The 23765-nt window shown below is 39.4% G+C and overlaps 3 protein-coding genes across 4 annotated transcripts; 1 reads left to right on the top strand and 2 right to left on the bottom strand.

Moving 5' to 3' along the window:
- Positions 1 to 1936: 1936 nt before the first annotated feature.
- pex1 (peroxisomal biogenesis factor 1) lies at positions 1937 to 12818 on the bottom strand. The gene is made up of 24 exons (XM_067613214.1): positions 12562 to 12818; positions 11274 to 11420; positions 11034 to 11117; positions 10620 to 10734; positions 9752 to 10425; positions 9500 to 9619; positions 9226 to 9346; positions 8912 to 9018; positions 8686 to 8771; positions 8451 to 8583; positions 8188 to 8284; positions 7919 to 8089; positions 7638 to 7792; positions 7366 to 7552; positions 7024 to 7190; positions 6408 to 6542; positions 6246 to 6310; positions 5946 to 6088; positions 5759 to 5862; positions 5410 to 5586; positions 4723 to 4983; positions 3192 to 3386; positions 2876 to 3006; positions 1937 to 2303 (listed from the first exon to the last, which is right to left on the bottom strand). Exons 1-24 carry the CDS (start codon positions 12667 to 12669, stop codon positions 2219 to 2221), a joined length of 3768 nt encoding a protein of 1255 aa, XP_067469315.1. The 5' UTR covers positions 12670 to 12818; the 3' UTR covers positions 1937 to 2218.
- Positions 12819 to 14619: 1801 nt separating this feature from the next.
- Positions 14620 to 16688, top strand: rbm48 (RNA binding motif protein 48). The gene is made up of 5 exons (XM_067613213.1): positions 14620 to 14774; positions 15035 to 15225; positions 15320 to 15465; positions 15817 to 16373; positions 16481 to 16688. The coding sequence occupies exons 1-5, from the start codon at positions 14646 to 14648 to the stop codon at positions 16541 to 16543; spliced, it is 1086 nt and encodes a 361-aa protein (XP_067469314.1). The 5' UTR covers positions 14620 to 14645; the 3' UTR covers positions 16544 to 16688.
- Positions 16645 to 23712, bottom strand: clxn (calaxin). 2 transcript variants are annotated; one of them, XM_067613212.1, is made up of 7 exons: positions 23079 to 23289; positions 18914 to 20677; positions 18603 to 18761; positions 17436 to 17540; positions 17171 to 17322; positions 16854 to 16958; positions 16645 to 16757 (listed from the first exon to the last, which is right to left on the bottom strand). In XM_067613212.1, exons 2-7 carry the CDS (start codon positions 18987 to 18989, stop codon positions 16704 to 16706), a joined length of 651 nt encoding a protein of 216 aa, XP_067469313.1. In that variant the 5' UTR covers positions 18990 to 20677; positions 23079 to 23289; the 3' UTR covers positions 16645 to 16703. The 2 variants fall into 2 exon arrangements, with proteins under 2 accessions (XP_067469313.1, XP_067469312.1); XM_067613211.1 differs by lacking the exons at positions 16645 to 16757; positions 16854 to 16958; positions 17171 to 17322; positions 17436 to 17540; positions 18603 to 18761 and having other exon boundaries at positions 18985 to 20677; positions 23079 to 23712.
- Between the last annotated feature and the right edge of the window lie 53 nt (positions 23713 to 23765).

Genomic DNA, 23765 nt, shown 5'->3' with positions numbered 1-23765 from the left:
AGGCGTTATGGAGACACCTGCTCTAAAACTTTAAAACAAGGACGGAAAGTAACAGCTAAGGAGAAGAATTGAGGCGGCAAACAGCTGACGAGTCATCAAAAGAGCTTTAAAATCTTTTCAAAGTTGTTTTTTTCTTTTCTTTTACCTTGCCAGTAGATTGCTCCTATTAATTCCTGCTGAGGGCACGTCACATGATACCTTTGAAGTTTCATTTTTTATTCTTTTCTAAAATATGGCTTAGCCCAGTGCTTATTCTTAATTTAAATCTCAGTTGCTTCAGCCGAAAGTATAAACGTGGCTGATGTTCACTAAAACAGTAAAGAGAAAGTCGAATCATCGTTTGCACAAACACATACATTTTTAAAACTCTTAATTATACCTGTCTTAGCTGGGATTTAATTAAAAATACCTCTATTTTAAAAAAAAACAACACTAGATATAGGTTTTATACTGTGGCTCATGGATAGTAATATGCATGTAGTACAGTTTCCATGTAATATTTATGGGAATTAACTTTATCATGTTTGAAAAGCAAAACAGAATTTATATTGGTTACATGAGATAAGTAGTTATAAATGATAAATGTGGATCAGCTGGTTTGGTCTCTTCAGAGCTGTGTTAGCGGTCTACTGACATAACGCTGATTACTGGACTCTCACAGCTGACAAATACTTCTAACTGGCATTCAGCCTGGTGTGACACACCTAGTAAATGTGACTGTTAACGTCCAGTGATTTGTGTGTTGCTTCCTGGATTAAGCCTTAAATGAAAATGTGTGCAAACAAATATATGTGCAATTCTGACATTAAGTACAATCATCATTAAGTCAGCTTGGTTTATTACAGGAAGGTAATAATGAGTTTCTCTCTTTACAGTTACACTGATTTAAGTTTCTAATTGTTCTTCCTTCCATCTCTGATCATTAAATCCTCCTACATTGATATTTATATGTGAATCCATTAAAATAGATTAAGTTTTACACACTTTATGTTGTTTGTAAAACTTTATCATGGATTACTGCCTGTTATAACTTTGTTAATGTTAATGTGTTATGTTAATAGTCTAGTACATTTAGTGCAAATATGCATTTAAGCAGTTTTGAAGTCCCTGTATACCCATAGTTCACCCACACAGCTGTTTACACTTTGCCTGATAAGATCTCTTCTCCACTCCATAAGACAAACTAAATCAAAACAGGTTTAATTTGTTGTGTTTATACTGCATTGGTGACAAAATTAAGTATACTCAAACCAGACAACATTCAAACTAAAACTTATTTGATTTTTGAATGTGGCACAAAAGAGACATAGAAGCTACTCACAGCAGCAAAATAATAAACCTAACTGTGAGTGGTGGTAAAACAGTTTTGCGACAGAAAACAAAACAAAAAAGATTTTAAATTCTTGAAATAAAACTTTGCTCTCTTTGGCAGTGTCCTCTCAAAGTCACAATTTGATTAGCATGCATTGGTACACGTACTGTATAATTTCCTTAATCTAGTTTTTATATATCATTAACTCCAAAAACAGTATACTACAACGATTAGTACTGTATATTGTTTATAATTATTGTCTCATTTGTTCATGAAGTTTGGTGAAAAAAGAGCAAAGATCTAACTAGCATTAGTGAAAACACCTGTGTGGGTTTGCAGGGCCTTTGATTATCTATTTAAATAATAATAATCCCACAATGACAATGCTATCATCACATGTAATCCCACAAATTACATGTGATGATAGCAAATCAAACATTTAAAATAATTTCATAGCTTAATCTGAATAATCAATGATTATTTTATATTATTTTAAACAGGGTAAAATCTGGATCCAACACATAGATCATGTTTAGATGAAGTAATGAAATTAAGAAAAATTAGTGTCTCCATGCAGCAGCAGTAAACAAAAAAAATGCAGTTAATAAAATAATGCAGGCAAGATATTTTTTAAAGATTTTCATTTATAATTTTAACAATTACACAATTTATACTCTGACATTATACATATTTACAGAAATAACATTCAAGTAGTTGTTATGTGTCATTCATAAGTCAGTAGGAAGCATTATTTATAAAAGCATCATATCAATGATATTAAATTACATTGTCTTCAAAGCTCTGGAACTGTTAAACTCCACTGATTGCTAAATTATCAATGCACTGCCGTCTTCATCCATAAATACAGAGAACACTGAAGAGGGTGTGTGAAGCTAACATGTTTGATCAAGCTAAAGTCACACGTTGTCCTGGTTTAAACGTGACTGACTGAAAAGATTTTCCATCTTCAGCACCTCCAAAGGCTTCATACCTAAGAAAAAAAACAATCAAAAAACAGATTAGTAGTCCATTTATAATATATATATGCACACATCATATCTCCAGACTGTCATCTTAAAACACTAAATCCCAGCTCTGACTATATATAGATATTTGGTCCTTCACTTGACACCTTAGAGATGAGTCAGCAGCTGTATATAGTTAGTTGACTGCGCAATTTCTCTTCTCCAGCTCAGCTATAATTCCAGTGAACCCTCAAAATACACAACAAAGTAATTGCTCAATATTGTGAGAAGGTTTGTAATATTGACTCATATTTCTTTTTTGCTGCTGTTTCATGACAGCTGTGAAACACCAACTTTGTTATGCTCTTCATTTCTTCCTCTAGGTGAGACTTTAAATGGCTCATTATATGCTTGGTGAATTTCATAGCATATTGAAGCTATTAAAAAAAAACACTTTTTTTCCCAAAGCTAATGGACAACTGTGAAAATATTTTTTAAATTTATGGAGAGGAAACTGTTCCAGTGGTTTCATCTATGACCATTAGTGTCATTTGTATCGTTGTGACTGTTGCAGTGATGGCGGTGTCCTGATACTCACAGTTTTGTGTATTTGTTCCAGTCGGCTTTGCTCAGAGATGGTCTGGTCACAGCCAGGGCAGAGTTCACGTGAGTTAGACACAGCAGCAGCCCCGACTGACTGGAGGCTGAATGCACCCGGACACACTCCTCCTACACACAAACACACACAGAGTACTGTACAAGAGTAATAATGCACACAGTAGCAACATTTGGTGCTACAGTAGCCATGAGTGGAGTAGTATAAAGTAGAATAGAAGATAAGTATTACAAAGAGTGATATATAACTGACTCCTAAAGACTTAAAATAAGTATTGAACAGAGCCATAAAGACTTACATTGGTTCTCCTGTAGTTGTTCTTGATGTTATTGATGTCTTGTTGGAGGCGCTCCAGCTGCTCTGGGCCGAGCTCTTCATAGCCACTCTGAAGGGAGGACATGTAGGCGGGGGGCAGTGAGCTACCGGCGTCACGAACCGATGCTCCTGTGAAGTCATGGGTCATTGAGTCGGGTCCAGAGACACAATGAGAGTTCTGTGAAGGGCAACAGAAGACACAAAAAATGAATTCAGAAATATCAAACCACTGCATTTAGGACCATTTAAATGCAGAGGCTTGTGTTAATCAGTGCACTGTATATCTAGTATTTCAATATCACTACTGAAGACTGAAGTCAGAACTGAATTTTGTAAATGTTGAGGTCTTTGGCCACAAACGTTTCTACAAAGTTTGCTGAATTAATTTGACAACATGTTTTGTTTGCTTTGGGATCACTGTAGTATTGTCGCTTTAGAATTAAATCAAGTCAGAGCGCTTGTTCCTAACCATGCTCAGTTAACTCAAGTTTTGCCCACAGGAATTAGCTGCAAATTGAATTAGATATTGCTTATGGACTTAAGTCTGTTAGCAGAGCTAATAGATTAATTGTGCATGCACGGAGGACTATGAAGCCTTTTTAATGAATAGTTCAGCATTTGGAGAAATATACACATAGTATTTGCTTACTCTCCAAGACTGATATGACAGGATTGATATCAATTACATGTCTAAGCACTGAGCTGGAAAATGTGCATCATTAGCTAAAGCTAGTCTGGCTCTGTCCAAAGTTCAAAAATACACTTACCAACCCAAATAGAAATTTTAAAATGACAATTTGTGATTTTCAGAGGAGTTATGCACTGCAACTATTTCTTAAACAAAATTGATACAAATGAGAGCTTGTGAGTGTTGAATGTTGGAAGGTGTTTTTTTCACTTTGGACAGAGCCAGGCTAGAGTTTTTCCCAACTTCAAGTCTTTATGCTAGGTAGGCTAACCATGTCCTGATTCCATCCAGGGGTCTGTATCATGAGGCAAGTTCAAATTAGTGGGTTACTTGGCTTCAGTGAGCCTAATATTGGCAATCCTGGATAACCAGTATCACCAAACTGGCTATCAAGGGACTCAGTTAACTCCATGACTGTGTTCATCATCAGGACCGTATATGAAGCACTTCATATGACATGAAATAAAACTGTGAACTTATTTTTTGCTGCTGCAATAATCTGATACGGTGAGGTTAAAGATGTCAATCTCATGTCTGTGCATGAGATATCAGTCTTAGCACAGACATGAGATTGACATCCCAGCTTGCTCTGGAACAGCTAATAGCAATATAAAGCTATGACCTCATTATTAGCTTGCAGCAATGTAATATGCATGATTTACATTTTGTGGCATTATACAGCATGTTATGTAGGAATGAGTGCAGTTCATTTTACGGTTGGGGTTTCAGACTAGATTGATTTTAAGTTTTGTTTGTCTTTGACCTCTTATATCTAAATAAAATATTGCTTAAAAAAACTTTCTGGTGTTTTGCCAGCACTGCTCACCAATCCTGAAATTGGTGAATTCCCCAACTCTGACTCGTATGAACTTCCAAAGTAGAGTCTCCAGACGTTGCCGCAGTGATGTTCATCTTCTGCTTGGAGGTCACTGGGCTCCAGGAGAACCATGGACTGGTCCAGGCTCATGGCTTGGTCCCCCTCCCCCACTGAGTCATCTGAGCCACTGCTGTGGTTGGAGCCACTGCTGTGGTTGGGGAACATCATGGAGGACAGGCTCATGTCGCTGTCGGAGCCAGACGTCAGCTCCTGCGAGTGTCACACAGAAACAGAAAGGCAGACAAATCTTAGTTACACAAGTAAAAGACAACAGGTTAAAATTAATTTAGTTTAAGCTCATTCCGCCTCTGGCAGCCCTTACTGTTGAAGTTTTTTCAATTATATCCTTGTCACCATGGTTGGGGATAATTTGAATTATGTTGTAAACTGATAATGGATTCACAAGTACAGAGGCTCACATTCTGTTGTGCATACAAAACTCCTCATTTAATTAGCCTTGAGGGACAAAAAACAACGGTGCTTGGCTGCTTCAACATGAACCATAAATAACTTGAAAGTGGACAGGCCGACAGTTTCCTGTCTCTCTGCCTGTCTCTGCTTTAGCAGCCCAAGGTAACCTCATCCCAACACAACAAGCTCATCAGTGGTGGCACCTTTGAAATACAGCAGACTTACATGTGGTGTGCTGTTGCTCAGGCTGTTGTTGACAGCCTCCAGCTGGGCGTTGTAGAGCAGGGCTTTCAGGTCTGCCCCTGTAAACTGCTCTGTTGCTGCTGCCAGCTGTTCCAGGTCCACATCAGTAGCCAGCAGGATGCCGATGCTCAGAGCCTTCAGAATCTCTATACGAGCCTCCTGGAAACAGTTTAATAGTTGGATTTAACGCCAAGGACCAGATTTGTATCATCACTGAACAGCATTTGGGTTTAATTTCAGGATTTCTACACAGTATTAATACTGTAGTGTTATTAAAACTGTTACTGAGTGTTTGTCTGTTTTGCTTTTTTTTTTTTCCAAATCAACAGACCAGATCAGGGGGAGGGCAGTAGAGGGACTTGTCCAGTCGTCCGGGTCTCAGCAGGGCTGGATCGATCAAATCAGGCCGACTGGTGGCTGCAAGCACATATACACCTACAAACACAAACATGAGGGATTCTCATTAATTTAAATTAGAAACACAACTACTTTATGCAGAATACTGCTGTATGACTCACCTTGCAGTCCCTCCACACCATCCAGCTGGGTGAGGAGCTGATTGACCACACGGTCGGTCACCCCCGTGCTGTCGTGGCCCCTCCTGGGGGCCAGAGAGTCAAACTCATCGAAGAACAGGATGCATGGTTTAGCAGCCTGCGCTCTGGAATTGACAAAGAAAATTATTCCCACTACATGAATGGCTGTTACTGGGATTTATAATTGCTATTAAATATCTGATGTTACTCATTATAATTAGCAGCTAAAAAGATCAGTTAGAGTCATAATAATAAAGTGGAGGAGTGGAAATGTTCACCAACCTTTGGAAGACGTCACGGACTCCCTGCTCACTGGCTCCAATGTACTTACTCAGAAGTTCAGGTCCCTGGGGAGAAGTAAAAATCCTGTGTCATTGAAGATACATGGTGCTCTGATAAATACACAGTATTCTTGTTGATGGTCAGAGCCAAAGCCCAACTTACCTTGATGCTGATGAAGTTCATACCACTGTCTTTGGCTACAGCCCTGGCTAGCAGGGTCTTCCCTGTGCCAGGAGCTCCATACAGCAATACTCCTGAGCGATGGCGAATAGGAAGGTTGGAGAACAGGATGGGATACTGCAACAAACCAAAGTTATTATGAATATGTAAAGAAATTATGATATATTTCATTTCTGTTGATCTGTGTAAAATAATATCCTTACATCCACTGTTATTTAATGTAAAATGTATAATAGTTATCTCTTCCTAAAAGCCATATCATTTCATATTATTTCATGCTGTTGTGAAGAACACTGCACTATACAGTGAAATAATCATCACTAACATTGCAGTCTTGAACCTACAAAAACAGATTTTTGGCCATTTTTTTGGTGGCAGCTCCTTTTATTGTATTATAATTACATCTGCATTTATCACTTAAGTGCGGTCATCCACACATGGAGACTATTCATTGCTTCAGTTTACAACAATTACCCACAAAGAGGGTGTTTAATAGTAAATGGTTTTGACCTGTTTTCAAGTCACAGTGAATCTTCCATCTGAATGAAAACAGAAAACATCAGATTTTCTTATTATTAGCTACACTGCTGACACTGACCTTAGCAGGGAGCATTATGGTGTCCATTAGCTGCTGTCGCACATCTCTCAGCCCTCCCACCCTCTCAAGCCCACCTCCACTCGGGGTATGGAGGTCTGCCCCCCACAGCGAGGGAGGTGTGAATCCTTTGAGAGCCTGCGCAAAGTCCCTCCATGACAGACACACACCTGAAAGATTAAAAGAGAGAAAATTACACACAAATTACTTTGAAATGGCACAATATAATGACATTAGCTTAATTAGAGACATAAAATGATGAAGAGTTCAAAGGAACAAACACCTAGAAGTGATTTTTTATGTCACTTTATTATGAATTCTATAATTTTAGTGAGTCTTTGGTACCTTGTTCACTGTGTCCTCTTTGTACAGTGTTGGCATGGACAGCTCGCTCCAGCAGCAGTACCAGGTCTTGAGGCGTGTATCCCTCCGTCTCCCTGGCAACAACTCCTAGGTCAAGAGTCTGTAAGGTCTCCTCAGATAGGCTAGACCTCCTGAGGATCAGACGGCGCAGGATCTCTGCTCTCTGGGCCTGCAAACAATGACACATAGGCTGTTGGTTTCTTACCTCTTGCCTTTCTCCGTGTGTGTGTGTGCATATATCTCTGTGTGCTGACCTGGTCTGGCGGTTGGATGTGTGCGAAGCCCTGCACGAAGTGGGACCCCTGCACCTCTGTCAACAAGGGGTGGAGGGAGTGTTCGCTCTTGCTGGTGATGATGAGACATACCAGGCTGGAGTGAACTATCACCTCATCCACCACATCCTTCAAACCTGCAGCCACAAACAGACAAGAAGAACCAGCATCAAGAACTGTAATGGTTATCAGTTCTGTCTGTACTCATACATGACAACAAAAATTCCCCCACACACATACAAAGTACAGGATTTATGAGTTACTCTGTGCAATGTGCTGTTGAAGCAGCGCCTCAGGGCCGTGCTCGTGCTCTGGTGAGGTCTGTGCCCCTGTCATATGATCGAGGTCATCAAGTAGAACAACAGAGGGCTGCTTCCACTCCGCCTGTTCAAAAATATCCTGCAGCATCTGTCTCACAGTTTCTGCCCTTTTGCCTGAAGAAAAAAAATCAAACATGACTTTGATGATAAATTCAATGTAATTTCAACTACTCTTCTTCAATGCAATGCATGTTCACAGAGTATATGTCGACCTTGTAGATTTTTGCAGTCCACCACTTCCACATGTGCATCAAGATCTTCTCTAGCTTTCCTGCACAGGGCTCGGGACAGAGTGCTCTTTCCACTCCCCTGTAAAGACACAAAACAATGCACCATATGTTACATAGTGCACAAAACAGCATTCAGTTACTTGGTTACTTTGCTTCCTTATGAACCGGCCAACATTAGTAGAGATATCTGTGTTGTGAGAAGCAATATTCAAATAAATATCACTGTAATTAATGGAATTAGATACCTTAACACCAGTGATGAGTAGTGCTCCACCTTGGAGTCCCTGTCCAGTGGTACCCAGCTCTCTTGATAGGGGACTAGCCAGAAGACTGTGGGAGATGAACTCAAATCCAGTGTTGCTAAGCTCATTGATCCCACTGAGCAAAGACAAAGTATTAAGAAATATTAAGAGGAGGGAATACTGAATAAAACTGTTGCTTAAACCATACACAGGCTCACAAAAGAGGCTACAAACTTACCCAAGAATAGTGAGAGAGGGAAGCTCAGGGTTAGGTATTTTAGCTTCAGTTTTCACAGCTGGCATGGTTACTGGCTCTCTGTCTACCTGAGAGTGAAACACAGCACCAGAGAGGCTTTTAAGAAATTATGTTTCATCTATCATCAGCGCAGAATAAAGTACAGGAACACATATGGAATCTGCATTAGAATATCGATGGGCAAATAAAAATAAACACATTCTAGTACCTGTATATTTTCCTTCTGTATAACAGATGATGCTAGTAGAAACAGCTGGTCTGGAGGATCGCTCTCTGGTTCCGGTTTCAACACAGTTAAAGCAAACTCTAACTTTGCTGTAATTTTTTTTTTTTAAAAAAGGGAGGAGAACAGTTATGTTTTATTACAGATGTAATTTTGATGTAGCAAACATATTATGATTTTTAGCCTTTGGTTTTCAACATTTTGGGGACTTAATCACACTCCCATCGGCAAATTTGTCTGTATATGATTTATGAGGTAATTTCTGTTAAGCTTGTGAAAGAAATACACAAATTAATCACCATCGGTTCCATGTAGGAGGATGGTGCCAAACCGTGCAGTCAGACAGGCTAAAGGTTCATGACTCTGAGTATGCAGCCAACCGAGGAACGCTGTCTGGATCTCCTCATCGTCCTCCTCAGGCTGAAGAGATAATGTCAAAGATTACATGGACATAAGGGACAGACGTATATTATATGTTATGCAGCTTTGACAATTTAGCAATGTCAATACTAACAGCTGATCAAGTTAAATGTCTTATAATTGATCATTTACACCATAGACGGCAGCACTCACCAGTGGTTTCAGAGGCTGCAGGCGAATAGTGGAAGCTACTTTGATAGTTGATTTGACTGGCTTAATTCTGACTGCTGAATGTGGGATAATATTCAACCTGATGGCCAAGGGCTGTGGGATCTGGAAAAAAAATTGTAACAGATATGATAGCATATAAAGAAGCAGACTGATCTAAAAATAAAAGAACTTAGTTAATCTGAAGTAAAAGGGGATAAATGGATTACATCTTTCTCTATTAGACAACATACTCACCCATACTCTACCAGAGTGGATCGCCCCCTTGCTAGGACTTATCTGCTTGGCTGCCAGCTTATCAATACCATGGCACACCACCCTGACCACCATGGTTTGTTCTTCTTTCACCTCCTCTTTTCCATTCGCAGTAGCAGCAACTTTAGTAACACTTGTGTTCTTCTTTTTCTCCATAGCCTGCTTGGCTCTTTCCCTCACTTCTTTAGGTGAGGGAACTTTGGAGAGCAGGCCATATGTCACTGGGGACTGACCTCCATTTAATCCATGGCTCCAGGAAAATAAATGAATAACGCCAGTTGTAACGTGGCTTATGGTGCAAAGAGAGTCGGGAGGTGCACCGCATACTCTGTAGATAGAGTCAGTGAGGAGGGCGGGGATGTCGGGTACAGGAGGTAACTCTTTAACTGGGTCATAAGTACCCTTTATCATGTAGCGTAACAGGCCCTTCAGGTCAGCTATGCCACCCCATTGGTGACTTTGAGGGACAGAGGAGGTACTTTCTAATGAGGATCCTGTGGGGTCTGACAGGTTTGACTGGCTGTGAGGATGATGGTTCTGACTGGTTCTCATCGGAGAACCACTGAGGTTGCCAATACCAGCGCGACTTTTTGGAGAAACAATGAGTTCTGTGAACTGCTCCAGGCGACCATAGGGCACAGATGGTGAAAGTGATGCTGCACAGAGTTAAAAAATAGATTGCACTGTGTTCATGAGTACAGTCTATGGATATAACCAAGTCATAACATTTTAACTAGTTGGAACAGAAGAGCCAAAGTATCTCCATATTGTTTGGTATCTTTCTGCACATACATTTTTCACTTTGACACAACACAAAGAGCAGTGTTATGAATAATTGCACAACTCTGACCTATTTGAATGTAGATGGCTGTGTGGCTGTCTACCCACACAGGAAACACGGCATCTTGGAAGACCACTCTGATCTGATCCAACAGCTGCTGCTCCAGTGCAGCACTGTGGAGCTCCTGGGGGTGTCAATCAAAGAAAAATGATGATAGAACATTTTTTCTCAGTGTGTTTTTAGGTCACCAGCTTGTCCCTGGTGGGTCCTTTTTTTTTTTTTTTTTACAGGGAACATCATGCTCTAATGATCTTCAGAAGAGTGTCAGGGAATTTGACCAAACTGTTGCTGTCAGAAAGGACATTAACATACAGTACCAGTCAAAAATTTAGACACATTCTGGGAAGATGTCTTTGACTGGTACTGTACATTCTGTACTTCTACTGTGAAGACATTAGGGTACAGATTACTATAAGCACCCACCAAGATCTCCCAGTCATCAGACGACAGAGGCTCCACAAACACTTGATGTACTGATGAGACCTGGTGACATGGTCTCAGGAAGCCCTGAGGGAAAACACACAACTAGTCAGTACAAACACCTGGTCAGTCTAGATGGTAACTGACTTTTACTGTCAATAGACTATCAGTTTGTACCATCTACTGTTGCACAGAATACACTAGAGCACAGGACTAATTCCTCACTGTGGAGCCCTACAGTACCTGTTCTCCATCTTTCAGGCCCAGCCTCTCTCCCAGTTGTCGACACAACTCCACTTGATGGCTGTCGAGGCTAGAGGAGGCTCTGTTTTGAGTCCAGCTGAGGAACACTGGAGATCCATGGCCCCAGGACAACTCCAAAGCCTGGTTCTGAGACAGACACAAAGCACATGTTCTTTTTGTTCACCCTAGTGCCTTATCTGTATCATAATCGTCCTTTTTCTGCCAACAAACAGGTTCCCCTCATTCAAGTCACTTTACACAGCTTAGACTACCAATCAATGAACACAGAGCTGATTTCAAACAGAAAAGGAGAACTATCTCACGTCTGCTCCTTCATATGATACCACATAAATGTCATCTGAAAGACTGTGTTCTTCACACATTTATAAAGATGCTAATGGAATACAAGACAATGCAGTCATTTATAAGAAAGTATCGGCATGTGCACAGTCTCCTGCTCCAATTCTAATGTAATGCTTTGTCACCACCAAGTGAGACTGGAAGGGAACTACTACAAAAAAATGGTTAAGTCAAAATGGAAACCAGTAGTGAAAATACTAATTACCACTGACATCCTTGATAGGATGTAGAATGGATGTTTCATTTGTCCACTCACTGTTACCATTTACTGTCCTTTTACACTCACGTTGACTCATGTATTATAAATATAGTGTATCCAATTCTCTGATAAAATTGTCATAATAAAAAATCAGCACTGCATGGTACTAACCCTGTTATATGTAAGCAAAATTTGCTTACATATAACATATAACATATTACAAACTATTTGTAAGGTCCTATATTGCATTTATGTAAACTCATCTATTAAAGCACAAGACAGTTTTTTATTAGGAGTTAAACATGCAGAGAATGGAGGGTCACTTTTACTATTTTCACAAGTGAATGAGTTAACCGACAGTAACATATGGCAACATACACTGGATATTTTATTCTGATGCTGGTAATTATATATTAATATTTATATTTATTGTAACTCAATTGCTGCTGACTGAGTTTGTCTTCTAGTTCATCTTTTCTTATCTACATATTATTCTAGGCATATTGTCTATTTTTCTTTTGCACTGTTTTGGTCTCGGGGAAAAACATTTCGTTTTTAGGTATGCAAACACACAAAAATAACAAATAAAGGATCCTTGAAATATTAATTCCACAACGAACAAACACAAGAACATTTGTTTTCGTTAACATTTTTGTGTTTTTGTTTCACCAAACTGAACTTCCACTATTATTAGCTGCCTGGATAAGTTAGCTAGCTAAGCTAACTTACCTCGTTCAGGGAGAGATGTGAAACCAACTTGTAGGGGAGGTGAAGAAAGCAGTTTTTTGTGTTGTTAAAAACAACCGTTACGGGTTGGATGCCCTGATTGGTAAACATAGCCGTCACATAGCCTGACTAACTGTAAATGCCACACAGGTTGGTCTGCTGACATTAAATGTGCAACAAACTCATAATCGATCGATGTGCTCTGACTGTGTTTACTTAACGAGACAAAAGTAGCTGATACCCAGAGATCATCGAGCTGCTTCTTCTTCTTTTATTTTAGGTTTATTGGCGATTGTCAATCAACGAATTGGTGCATTTACGCCACCAGCTGGTGGATTGAGGATCAGAAAGTCTAGTATTTACAATATTCACATAAAAAAAACTCATCCTCTCAGTCAAATTAGTTAGACTAAGAGACTGAAAGGATTTGATAACACTTGTTTTTTGAGTTCTTCTGTAGAATATCTATTAAATCAAAGTGTACTTTTATCTTTCTGAGGTTTTGAATCTCTATTATTATTATCATTGTTATTGTTTTTATTGTTGTTATTATGCTTCTCTGCGTCTCTCTCCCCCTCCCTCCTTCTTTCTCTCTCAATCCAACCGGTCAAGGCAGATGGCCGCCCACCAACGGCCCAGTCCTGTTTGATGTTTCTTCCCATTAAAGGGGACTTTTTCCTTGCCAAGTGCTTGCGCTTGGGGAAATTGTTGGGTCTCTAAATTAAAGAGTACGGTCTAGACCTGCTCTATGTGAAAAAAGCCCTAAGATAACTTTTATTATAATTTGGCGCTATATAAATAAAAATAGAATTGAACTGAAAATTGAATTGAATCAGATGCCTTCTTTCTGTCTCATATTTCTGACAGTGTAGCGTAACATGCTGTACTGTTTCCTCTTGCCCACAGTATTCACATCTGCCTGTATTATGTTTACCTATTTTGAATAATGTACTGTTTGGTGCTGTGTGTCCAAATCTAAGTCTTGATGTTATTGTCTCATCTCTCCTTTTCCTTCCTGCACACATTTCTCCTATTTTCATTTGAACTCTGTAAACCCATCATCCGTTCCTCTCTTCCTCCCATTGCTTTTTCCACCTTTCCTTCAATCTCTGCTTAATAATACTCTTAAATTTCTGTCTTGCTGACACTAACTGCCAAATCAATGTGATGATTTTTTGTGACCTCCCTTGCAACCTTATCCGCCATTTCATTTCCTTTGGTACCAATATGTGCCAGTAACCATAAAAACATTACTGCAAGATCCATTATTTGAATTCTGTATAATGTTTGTTGTACTTTTATCAAAATGTCTGGTCTGCTGTCTGAATGACTGTACTGTAAACTGGCTAGAGATGACCTTGAATGAGAACAAATGATTGCTCTCAATGGTCTTGTATCCTCTATCCACTGCACTGCTGACAATATTGCAAGCATTTCTCCTGTGTAAACTCATAATTCCTCACTGATCCTATTCCCTACTTTGAGATGAAACTCTGGAACAATAAATACTACTTTTTTTAATCTTTATTTTCTTGTGTTTGTTTGTTTAAGGGAACAGATAACTCTGATTCACACTCCAGCATAGTAAGTGGAGATAATGCTTCTTAACGCTGGTTGTCATAAAACAGAAAAAGAAGAACAAAATATTTCACACTGTGATCAGGAGATAAGGGGGAGACATTTACATTTAATTCAAAACAGCATAAGCAGTGTAAGACACAGGGGAGGGAACAGAAAAGAAGAGGTCATAATAACAAGATTAAGAATAAGACACAGCAATCTACCACAGCACACTTCATGTTATAGGTAAGCATCCAACCAGTCTTTGTGACCATTGTGAACTGCAATAAATATATATCAGAAAGGACATGATGGAGGAAATGGAAAGATTAGGGATGACAGGAACAGGATTAAAGAACATACTGGAGTGTGGGGGGCAGAAGAGAACAAAGCTGATAGGAGAAATGTGACAATCAGAACACTGTAGGAGTTAATTGACTCCAGCAGATGGCAGTAATGCGACGACATGGAAGCCAACTGCCGTCCGTTAAAACACCAAAGAAGAAGAAGAAACTGTTTCCTGAAACATGGCGGCCCATAGCAACAACAACTCAGGCTGCTGGGGAGTCCCAGAGGTTTACAAACACCACGAACAGCGGAAAGTATGCATTTCTCGACCAAAATATAGAGAAGGAAGAAAAGCTAAATCTGTTAAGGTAAGAGTACGCTACTATCTGTAAATATCAAGAAGGAAAAGACACAATATATCTGAAGCTATGAGGCACTGCGACTCCTAACCAGAGTGTAGCTTAAATCTATTAAAGTTATATAAAAACTACACAGATAACCTGTCCACCTATAATCATCCTACCCGAAGTACTGAGAATACTGTTGTCTTTTCTCCTACAATGTAACTTAACGTAGAGTATCAAGTGTCTGCGGTCAGCTGTTGACATTAAGTTTTGTGTGTTGTCAGGTGTACACTATCAACTTAGAGTCCCGTTACCTGATGGTCCAGGGGGTCCCAGCTATCGGAGTAATGACAGAGCTGATCCAGCTGTGTGCCCTGTACGGAGCTGTGGAGGAGTACAGGCCCCTGGACGAGTATCCAGCTGAGGCATTCACAGAGGTTTATCTTGTCAAGTTCCAGAAACTCACCAGTGCCAGGTTCATGATGAAGACGACCTTGTCAATCATACTGCATCACTGGCAACAGGGAAAAGACCTTCTGAATCAGCCTGTTTCAATTTCTCTGTTTCAGAGCAGCCAAACGTAACATGGATGAGAAGAGCTTCTTTGGTGGTGTGCTGCATGTGTGCTACGTCCCTGAATATGAGACTGTGGAGGACACCAGACTGAAGCTGCAGGACCGGAGGAGATACATAATAAGGGCAGCTCAGAATAAAGGTACATTTTGACATCCAATATAAATGTACTCTAAAAGAAGCTTGTTGCACACAGGTTTTTAAGGCACATACACATACACTAGCCCTGAAAAAACCTTACTTTGAGTAATGCCTTGTTTTTTGTGTGTGTTCGTCTCAGCTTTCTGTTGCTGTTTGTTTTGTTTTGGAATTGTTTTCTTATTCCTCCTCTTCTTCCCCTCTCGGATATTACTATTGAAATAGTTGCTGATTAATTTTCTGTCGATCGACTAATCGATTGATTAATCATTGCTGCTCTAGTTGGAATGATAATTAAACCTGAATTTGAACTATTTGTTGATACTATGTTTCCTCTTATATTATTGCTACAAAGCCAGAGAAAAGGAAGAGGAGCAGGCAGTGAACAAGGAGCCCACACCATCAGACACCACACCATCAGACACCACATCAGAGAAGATCACTGCCAGACACGAGCAAACATCTGACTGTGATAATACAGGAGAGAGTTCAAATGTGGGCCATTATTCAAGCTTTCCTTTACTGCCGTTACCACCCCAGGAACATCATTACTACGGACATAAAAATCAACTTCGGACTTTAACAACAGAGGACAAAATGGGAACATTACATAATGCCCTCATTGACACAAAACAGCAGCCAGAGCAGAGTTCAAGCTCCAGCCAAACGTCTTCACATAAAGACAGAGACTCAGAGCACAGACTGGCCTCTGCAGTCAGATTTGTACCAAGGACTACACACTTGGAGAACAGAAAACGCAAGATGGAAGAGGTTGCGGAGCACTCACTGACAGACGTTACCGGCAAAAATGAGCCACTAATCGGGCCCAAACTACCAGACCAACCTAAACTGGACATGGAGGATGCATCGTTGAACACAACTGTCAGCCTGATCAGGAACACAATGAAACAGGTTAGCCCATATCTGATGTTTTAATAGGAATTCGGAACAAAATGAGTTATTCATTGTAGTCTAAATGCTGTAATTTATATCAGTAAAATCAATGTCATCTTTTGTAGGTGGGATCTGTTCCTGATGTTAAACCAGTGGAGAAAAAGATGAAACCACGTCGCCGGATTTGATCAAACCAGCTGTCTTAGTGTTGGACAACCACGAAAAATGAACATTCAAATTGTTTCTTTTGGCAACTTCTTTTAATTTACACATTTTGCATCAAAGTGGAAACAGCTATTAACAATTTTATTAAAGAATATGCAGCTGAAAGTGCACACGACTATTATTTCACCATTGGTCCAGTTGATCGTGAAATACGTGCTGCTCAAATATCTCAATACCCTAAAAATAGAAGGAAAACAGAACATAAGATTAAGAATATTTGACTTGGAAATTTAAGCTGTTACGGTTTTCAAAGGCCTTTTAATCTGAGATTACCGTGGAGTCGGGGAGGCAAGTTCCAAAAGCTTCAAGCAACAGGTTCTCCTCTCTCACTGCATTCTCAAAGTCTGCAAAAGACAGCCTGCCATCATGGTCATGGTCCTATGAATGGAAACAACATTGGAAACGTGCTTGTGGTCAACTTCTCTTTCATCAAGGTGTTAATAAATTAGAACGTTATGTACAGAGAATTATCTTACATATTGCCTCCATGAAGCATTAAAATGTGAAGCTCGTTTGGAGCTTTGAGTGTGCAGAAATAACTCACAGGTTTGTACAAATAGACCATGATGTTTGAGCAGTAAACGTCTCACCATCTTCTTCAGTGTGATCTCCACCAGGTCTTTGATTCCCTCATCAGGGTCCTCCTCAATGGGCTGTCTGATGAGGCTGTTCTTCAGCATATGAAACATCTCCTCCCTGGAGATGTAGTTGTCACCGTTCAAGTCGTACACATGAAAGCAGTCTGAGGCGAGAAAACAGAGAAGGGTTATTAGCTGGATAATACATTGTTACTCAGATTTATTACGTGTATGTATGCATGCATGTTTAGCCCTGAAAGTCAGATTGAGAACTTACATTTTATTTTTTCATCCAAGGTCCCACGAAGAAAAACAGACAGCCCCTCAATCCACTCTTTCATACTAATAAAGCCGTCATTGTCTTTGTCAAATGTCCTGAAGACTGGAGGACAGATCATTAGCGATATTCAGAGCATGTTTATATAACCAGACAGTCATAAGGACTCTAAATGACTGCAGGATATTTGTGAATCATTGTTTCTGTCCTTGGAAATATAAAATGACTCATATTTTGCAAAATATCAGTCAGCAATAGACAGATAGCGGTGGAAGAAGTATTCAGATCCTTTACTTATGTAAAAGTACCAATACAACAATGTAAAATACTCCATTATAAGTAAAAGTCCTGCATGAAAAATCCTACTTAAGTAAAAGTAAATAAGTATTATCAGCTTGATGTAGTTAAAGTATTGCAGTAAAAGTATTGGTTTGGTCCCTCTGACTGATATATTATTAAATATGACATCATTAAATTATCAATACTGAAGCATCAGTGTGTAAGCAGCATGTTACTGTTGTAGCTGCTGGAGGTGAAGCTAGTTTCAACTACTTTATATACAGTTAGCTCACTTTAGTACAGTGGTTCCCAACCTAGGGGTCAGGCCCCTCCAAAGGGTCATCAGATAAACCAGAGGGGTCGTGAAATGATTAATGGGAGAGGAAAGGGGAACAACGTTCTAATAAACAAATCTGTTCTCAGTTTTTAGACTTTTTCTCTAATCTTTGATTTTTGCTGAAATATTGGATCATTTGAACATTTATTGAAATGAAATCATGTGAGAAGTTTACAGAAAAAAATCACTATTTGGTGGAACTGTTAATAGCTCATAGACATCTGAAATGTGACCCCGACTACACACTGCTTTTTGTAAAACATCAGAAGTCAAAAAGGTTGGAAACCACTAGTTTCATCTTTAACAATGTGTTGTATTTTAAAAGCTTGTTATATTATCCATTGTGTCAAATCTTCATCTGAAAAGTAACTAAAGCTGTCAGATAAATGTAGTGGAGCAGAAAGTACAATATTTCCCTCTGAAATGTAGTGGAGTGGAAATATAAAGTAGCATCAAAAGAAAATACTCCATTACATTACCAGTACAAGCACCTCAAAAGTGTACGTAAGTACAGTACTTGAGTAAATGTACTTAGTTACGAGGCAGATTACCTCCATCCATGATCATGTCGTCAGTCATCCCAAAGCTGTTGTGCAGGATGCTCCTGAACCTGCCTCTGTCCAGGCCGCTTGCGGTTCTTCCAGGGACTGCCGGCTCCCCCAGCAGCACGTCAAACTCTCGGATAAGGCAGGCAACTTCTGTTTTATTGACTGAGATCATAAGAATAGACAATTTACATTTCCTAAGTAGCGTGTTTTCTAAATGAAATGCAAATCTATGCAGCGGAGGATGCACCTAGCTGGAACATTAGCTTAGTTTAGCACCAGATAACGAGGCAGAGTGGAGTTAAAATAATACTCACAGTGGTCCACTTGTTTTGAGATTGTTTCAGCCAGGGTTTGTATCAGTTTTCTGTTCATAGCAGACATTTCCGACATGTTTAGAAACAGGACTCAGGACAGGCAGAGCGGCAGAGCAGCAGTGGTCCGACCAGAGCGTTGTTGACATGTCGTCGCCATGGCAACAGCGTAGCACCACTGCTTGAAAAGTTGAGTTTGTGCTGTTCAACAGCTCTCACATAAAGCAGGAAAAAAAATATCTGCTGTGGCTGTACAAAGTAAATATATTTTGCAATGCCTGTATGATTTTTTTTGCATCTGTCAGTGTGATTTGTGCCTGCTCTTTCTCTGTTGGGAGTTTATTGAGAAAGCGCTCTCACAAATGTTATAATTTCTCTTGACCTGAAATCAAAAACTTTATTTATCCTCCTTCTTTCTGTAGTTACTCCATATGTTTTTGTTTTTTTTAAATCTACCAGTGTAATTCCTTCTTTCCATTGTTACTCCCAAATCTTAAAACCAAAATCCAGTCACATTATTCCTGCTAAATATTTATAAAGATTAAACTAAATTTTAATCAGGGATTATAAAACATTAGTTTTATAAGAAGGTCTTATCTGTTACATTTAAATGCAAATAAAAGATGATGTGAAGAGACACTAAGCCTATATGATTATTGTGAGAAAAATCTTTACCACCTGAAAGGTATTAGTCCGGATTTTACGTATGAAAAAGATGATTTGACCTTCAAATTCATAACTAATTTACACACAAAAGCTATTGGAACCCATCATCTCCTTTCCTTTCATTTTATAAGGGCATATTTGCCTCTTTTTTTTATCCTTATCTCATTAACCCTGGATTTCAAAACTCTCATGAAGGCATGCCAACTGAACCTCTTCTTGAGACACTCCTCATGCCTAAACTCATCTCCCCTGTATGTACAGCCATGTGTTTTGTCATCAAATTATTTCGACTGAACTGCTTCCCACACACTTTGCAGCTGTAGGGTTTCTCCCCTGTATGGATTCTCATATGTACGTTCAAATTGCCCACATGGCGGAACTCTTTCCCACAGATCCTGCAGCTGTACGGCTTATCCTCGGTGTGAATCCTCATGTGCACGATCACGCTGTTGCCATGTCGAAATTCCTTACCACACACTTCACAGTTGAACAGTTTCTCCCCGGTGTGGATACGAGTGTGTGTGGCCAGGTGAACGCTGCGGCTGAATTCTTTGCCACAGAAACGACAGCAGTAGGATTTGCCGCTTCTCTTTGTGTCTTGGTTTGGTGGAGTCGGGGTGTGTGGTTCACAACTTTTAGTCAACTGTTTTTTCCTTGTGCGGCTCTTTGTGTGGACTTTCACATCTTTACTGGTGCTGTAGTCTGTCAGTGTTTCTAAACTCAACTCAGACCCCATGTTACTGAGAGTTACTGAACAATCTGGCAAAAAAGTGCAACATTCAGTGCTTGGTTGAGGATTTCCCTCCTCTCTGTGTTCAGCAGAGGAACTGAGTTCAGGCTTTCTGTCTTCAATTCCTGTGTCATGACTTTGCAGTTCTGAATAAACGCAGACAGGAGGGAATTTAAAGGTGTTGGCGCCAGTTCCCTCAGTGACTGGACTGCTCCATGACCCCTGCTGTTCTTGTTTGATTGCTGGAGGTTCTTGGACCAGCAGGTCACAGTCCTCCTGGCCCACAGTGGGGTTGTTGTGGCAGCTCTCAGGACTCCACGCCTGCTGGTAGAGTTCCTGCACCCCTGCACAGACAAAAACCTGAGGTGGGTCTGTTGAGAGGAAAGAGTGAGATATTTGTTTAAACTTGTTTTCCTTTTTACTCATGGATTACAGTTTAACTTAATATCAGCACTTTATTATCCAGTCTAGCATGTATAAAAGAGGGGCTGCAACTAAAGACTATTTTCACTATTGATTAATCTGCCGATTATTTTCCCAATTAATTGTTGATTCTAAAAAATGTTAAAAGCTAGTGAAAATATTGCATTTACAATTTCTTCAGATATTTAATTCACTGTCATATGTGACAAAGAAAAACAGAAAAATGTATATTTGAGAAGCTGGAACCAGAAAATGTTTTGCTTGAAAAATGATTAAAACTCTTATTCGAGGATCAAAATAGTTGCCAGTTCGATTAATTGTTGCAGCTTTACATGAAAGAGAGAAAAGTTATAGGGTTTCAAAAGTGGGAGTCCATTTCTAAGACTCTTTACCTTTTTTTTTTTTTAAATGAAATCATGTAATCGCAGTGTCTCTAGTTGTAGTTAGTCCAGGAACCTTTGTTACATGTCATCCCTCATCTCTCCCCTCATTTCCTGTCAGCTCTCCTTTGTGTCCAACATAATAAAGCCAAAAATACTCGTACTTATTTAAACATAGTTATAATTCTTAGTTAAAGCTGCATTTAACAATTTTTGTCCACTTGAGGTCACAAAGTAGACTTTCAAACTCCTCACATGCCAGTGGACGGTTGCTGACTTAAGGGGAAGACTTAAGGAGAGCTTCTAGCCTGGGTAGTCAGATGTAGGGGGGCAGGAGGGCTGGTCTTATCACACTCTTGTCCACACACTGCATGCTGTATTCCTGGATAAATAACTCCCATCACTGCTTGTACCAGAGCCGAGGGACATTCTAGCTGTATCTTCCTCTCTGGCAGCATCAGGTCCTACACACTGGAGGTACACGCAGAGGGGCTCCACTGAAGCAGGAAGGGCACTGTTTACTGGTAGCACTGATCACAGGGCTTTGTGATCATCCATTGCATCACAGGGGTAACTCTGAGTTAAGTTATTAAGATAATTGAATTATTTGTGTTAGACTGCTTGTTGGTAAGCATGAACAATGAATAGTTCAGTTACAAACTTACAAATGAATCCTGTGTGACAGTGATTTTCTCTCTCCAGTTAAGGTCACGCTTTGATAAATTGTCTACTTATTGCACTTAACTAAAAGAAGTACAATATCCTTCGTCCTGGCGACTGCAATCTGATGCAGGTCTGTCTCAGTAATGATTTTCTTGATGTACAGGTCTTCAGCTGCTGGTGTCTCCTCATATCTGCTGGTCTGGCTTTAGTGTAGATAGTGTAGTGGCAGCAAATAAAATTTACACTCAAAGTCATCAACTAGAGCTGCTCACATACTTAGAAGGGAAACTTTCAACACATTAGAGACAATGTACAAAGGTCCTTATTAAGTTGGTTAGTATGTGTTGTTACAAGACCAAACAATATCATCAAAAGCATGAATGAGTGCTGAGTATGGTGACCACAAGATTACAAGTCCACAAGATTTTTTTCCCCGTTTTGTATGAGTACTACATGTTGTTTTTGATTTTAAATTTATTTAAATTCACATTTTTTGGTCATGGACTAATACAAATACCCTCATGATTGTGTTCTATTGATCACCGATTGCATTATCCATTATCAGTGGTGGACAAAGTACTCAGATCCTTTACTTAAGTAAAAGCAGAAATACTGTCGTTGAAAAATACTCAATTACAAGTAAAAGTCCTGAATTGAAAATGTTACTTAAGTCAAAGTACAGAGGTGTTATCAGCAAAATGTACTTAAAGTATCAAAAGAAAAAGTACTCCTTATGCAAACTGTTATATTATTATAGTTTATTCTAATGTTTGTTTCTATCACTAACAAGTACATGTGAGAGCATTTTAATGTTGTAGTTTATCGATGTCGAGCCAATTTTAGATACTTTGGATAGATGAATAGTAATAGAACTGCATCATATTATATTATATATAAGTGTACACTTTATATAGCACCTTTCACACAAAGTGCTTTAAAAAGAAAACATAAGATCAACAATTTAAACAACAGAATATTAAAATATATTATTTTATGTAAAATCTTCATCTGAAAAGTGACTAATGCTGTCAAATAAATGTAGTGGAGTAGAAAGTACAATATTTCCCCCTGAAATGTAGAGGAGTGGAAGTATAAAGTAGCATCAAATGGAAATACTCAAGTAAAGTACAAGTACCTCAAAGTTGGACTTAAGTAGAGTACTTGAGTAAATGTACTTAGTTACTCTCCTCCATTGTCCACTATGCACTGCTATAACTTATTCTGACACGTTTAGCAGGTCAGAAAACCTCAATAACTAACTTGGCCTAGAGCCTGAGGAGTATATACAATATTCTTTAAATCAAACCTTTGCTGTGTAAGTGCACCTCTTCTTTAAGTCCATGATGGTTACTGTCCTGTTTGAAGCGAGCAGTTTCCTCCTCAGCCTCTGTTAATGTCCTCTGCACCGCTGCAAAGATCTCCTCTGCAGCTGCACTCAGCCGTTCACTGATGAACAGTCTCAGCAGCTGCATCTGAGACATTTTTAACAACTATCAACCCTCTTCTACAGCACAATGCACACCGGTGTCAGTGTGTCAAGCTAAACAGAGTGAAGCATATGCTTCCAGTAACAACTGTCAAAATAAATGTATTATCAAGTAAATTAAACTTTTTTTTTCTTTTTTTTTTGCAAAAGAGGCCATTCACAGGTTACAGGATCTCCTCTTGGCAAAGCAGACAACTTAAAATCGGGCCTTAATTGGTCTCCAAGGGGTACCAAGAGCTCCAGCTTCATTGAGTGCCGCTTTATTTGCAGTAATCAAATGTATACATCATCTTAACTATTAAATGAAATGATAGAATCATAAGATTGACCCTTTTATCTAGTCATGTCTCTAACATTTGGCCCTTTTTCATGTATAATCATGGTACAACTTCAGAGGTGGGACAACCTGAGCTGAGGTCTACTCAAACAGAATGACTAGAAACTCCTGTGTAGATATGCAAAGCCTTTAAAAGACTCAAACATACACATAATTAGCACATATATTGG

Source organism: Thunnus thynnus, chromosome 15 (genome assembly GCF_963924715.1).
Source record: "Thunnus thynnus chromosome 15, fThuThy2.1, whole genome shotgun sequence".
Lineage (NCBI taxonomy): Eukaryota > Metazoa > Chordata > Actinopteri > Scombriformes > Scombridae > Thunnus > Thunnus thynnus.
Note: the sequence above shows the minus strand (reverse complement) of the source record. Positions and strands in the feature narration are given on the sequence as shown.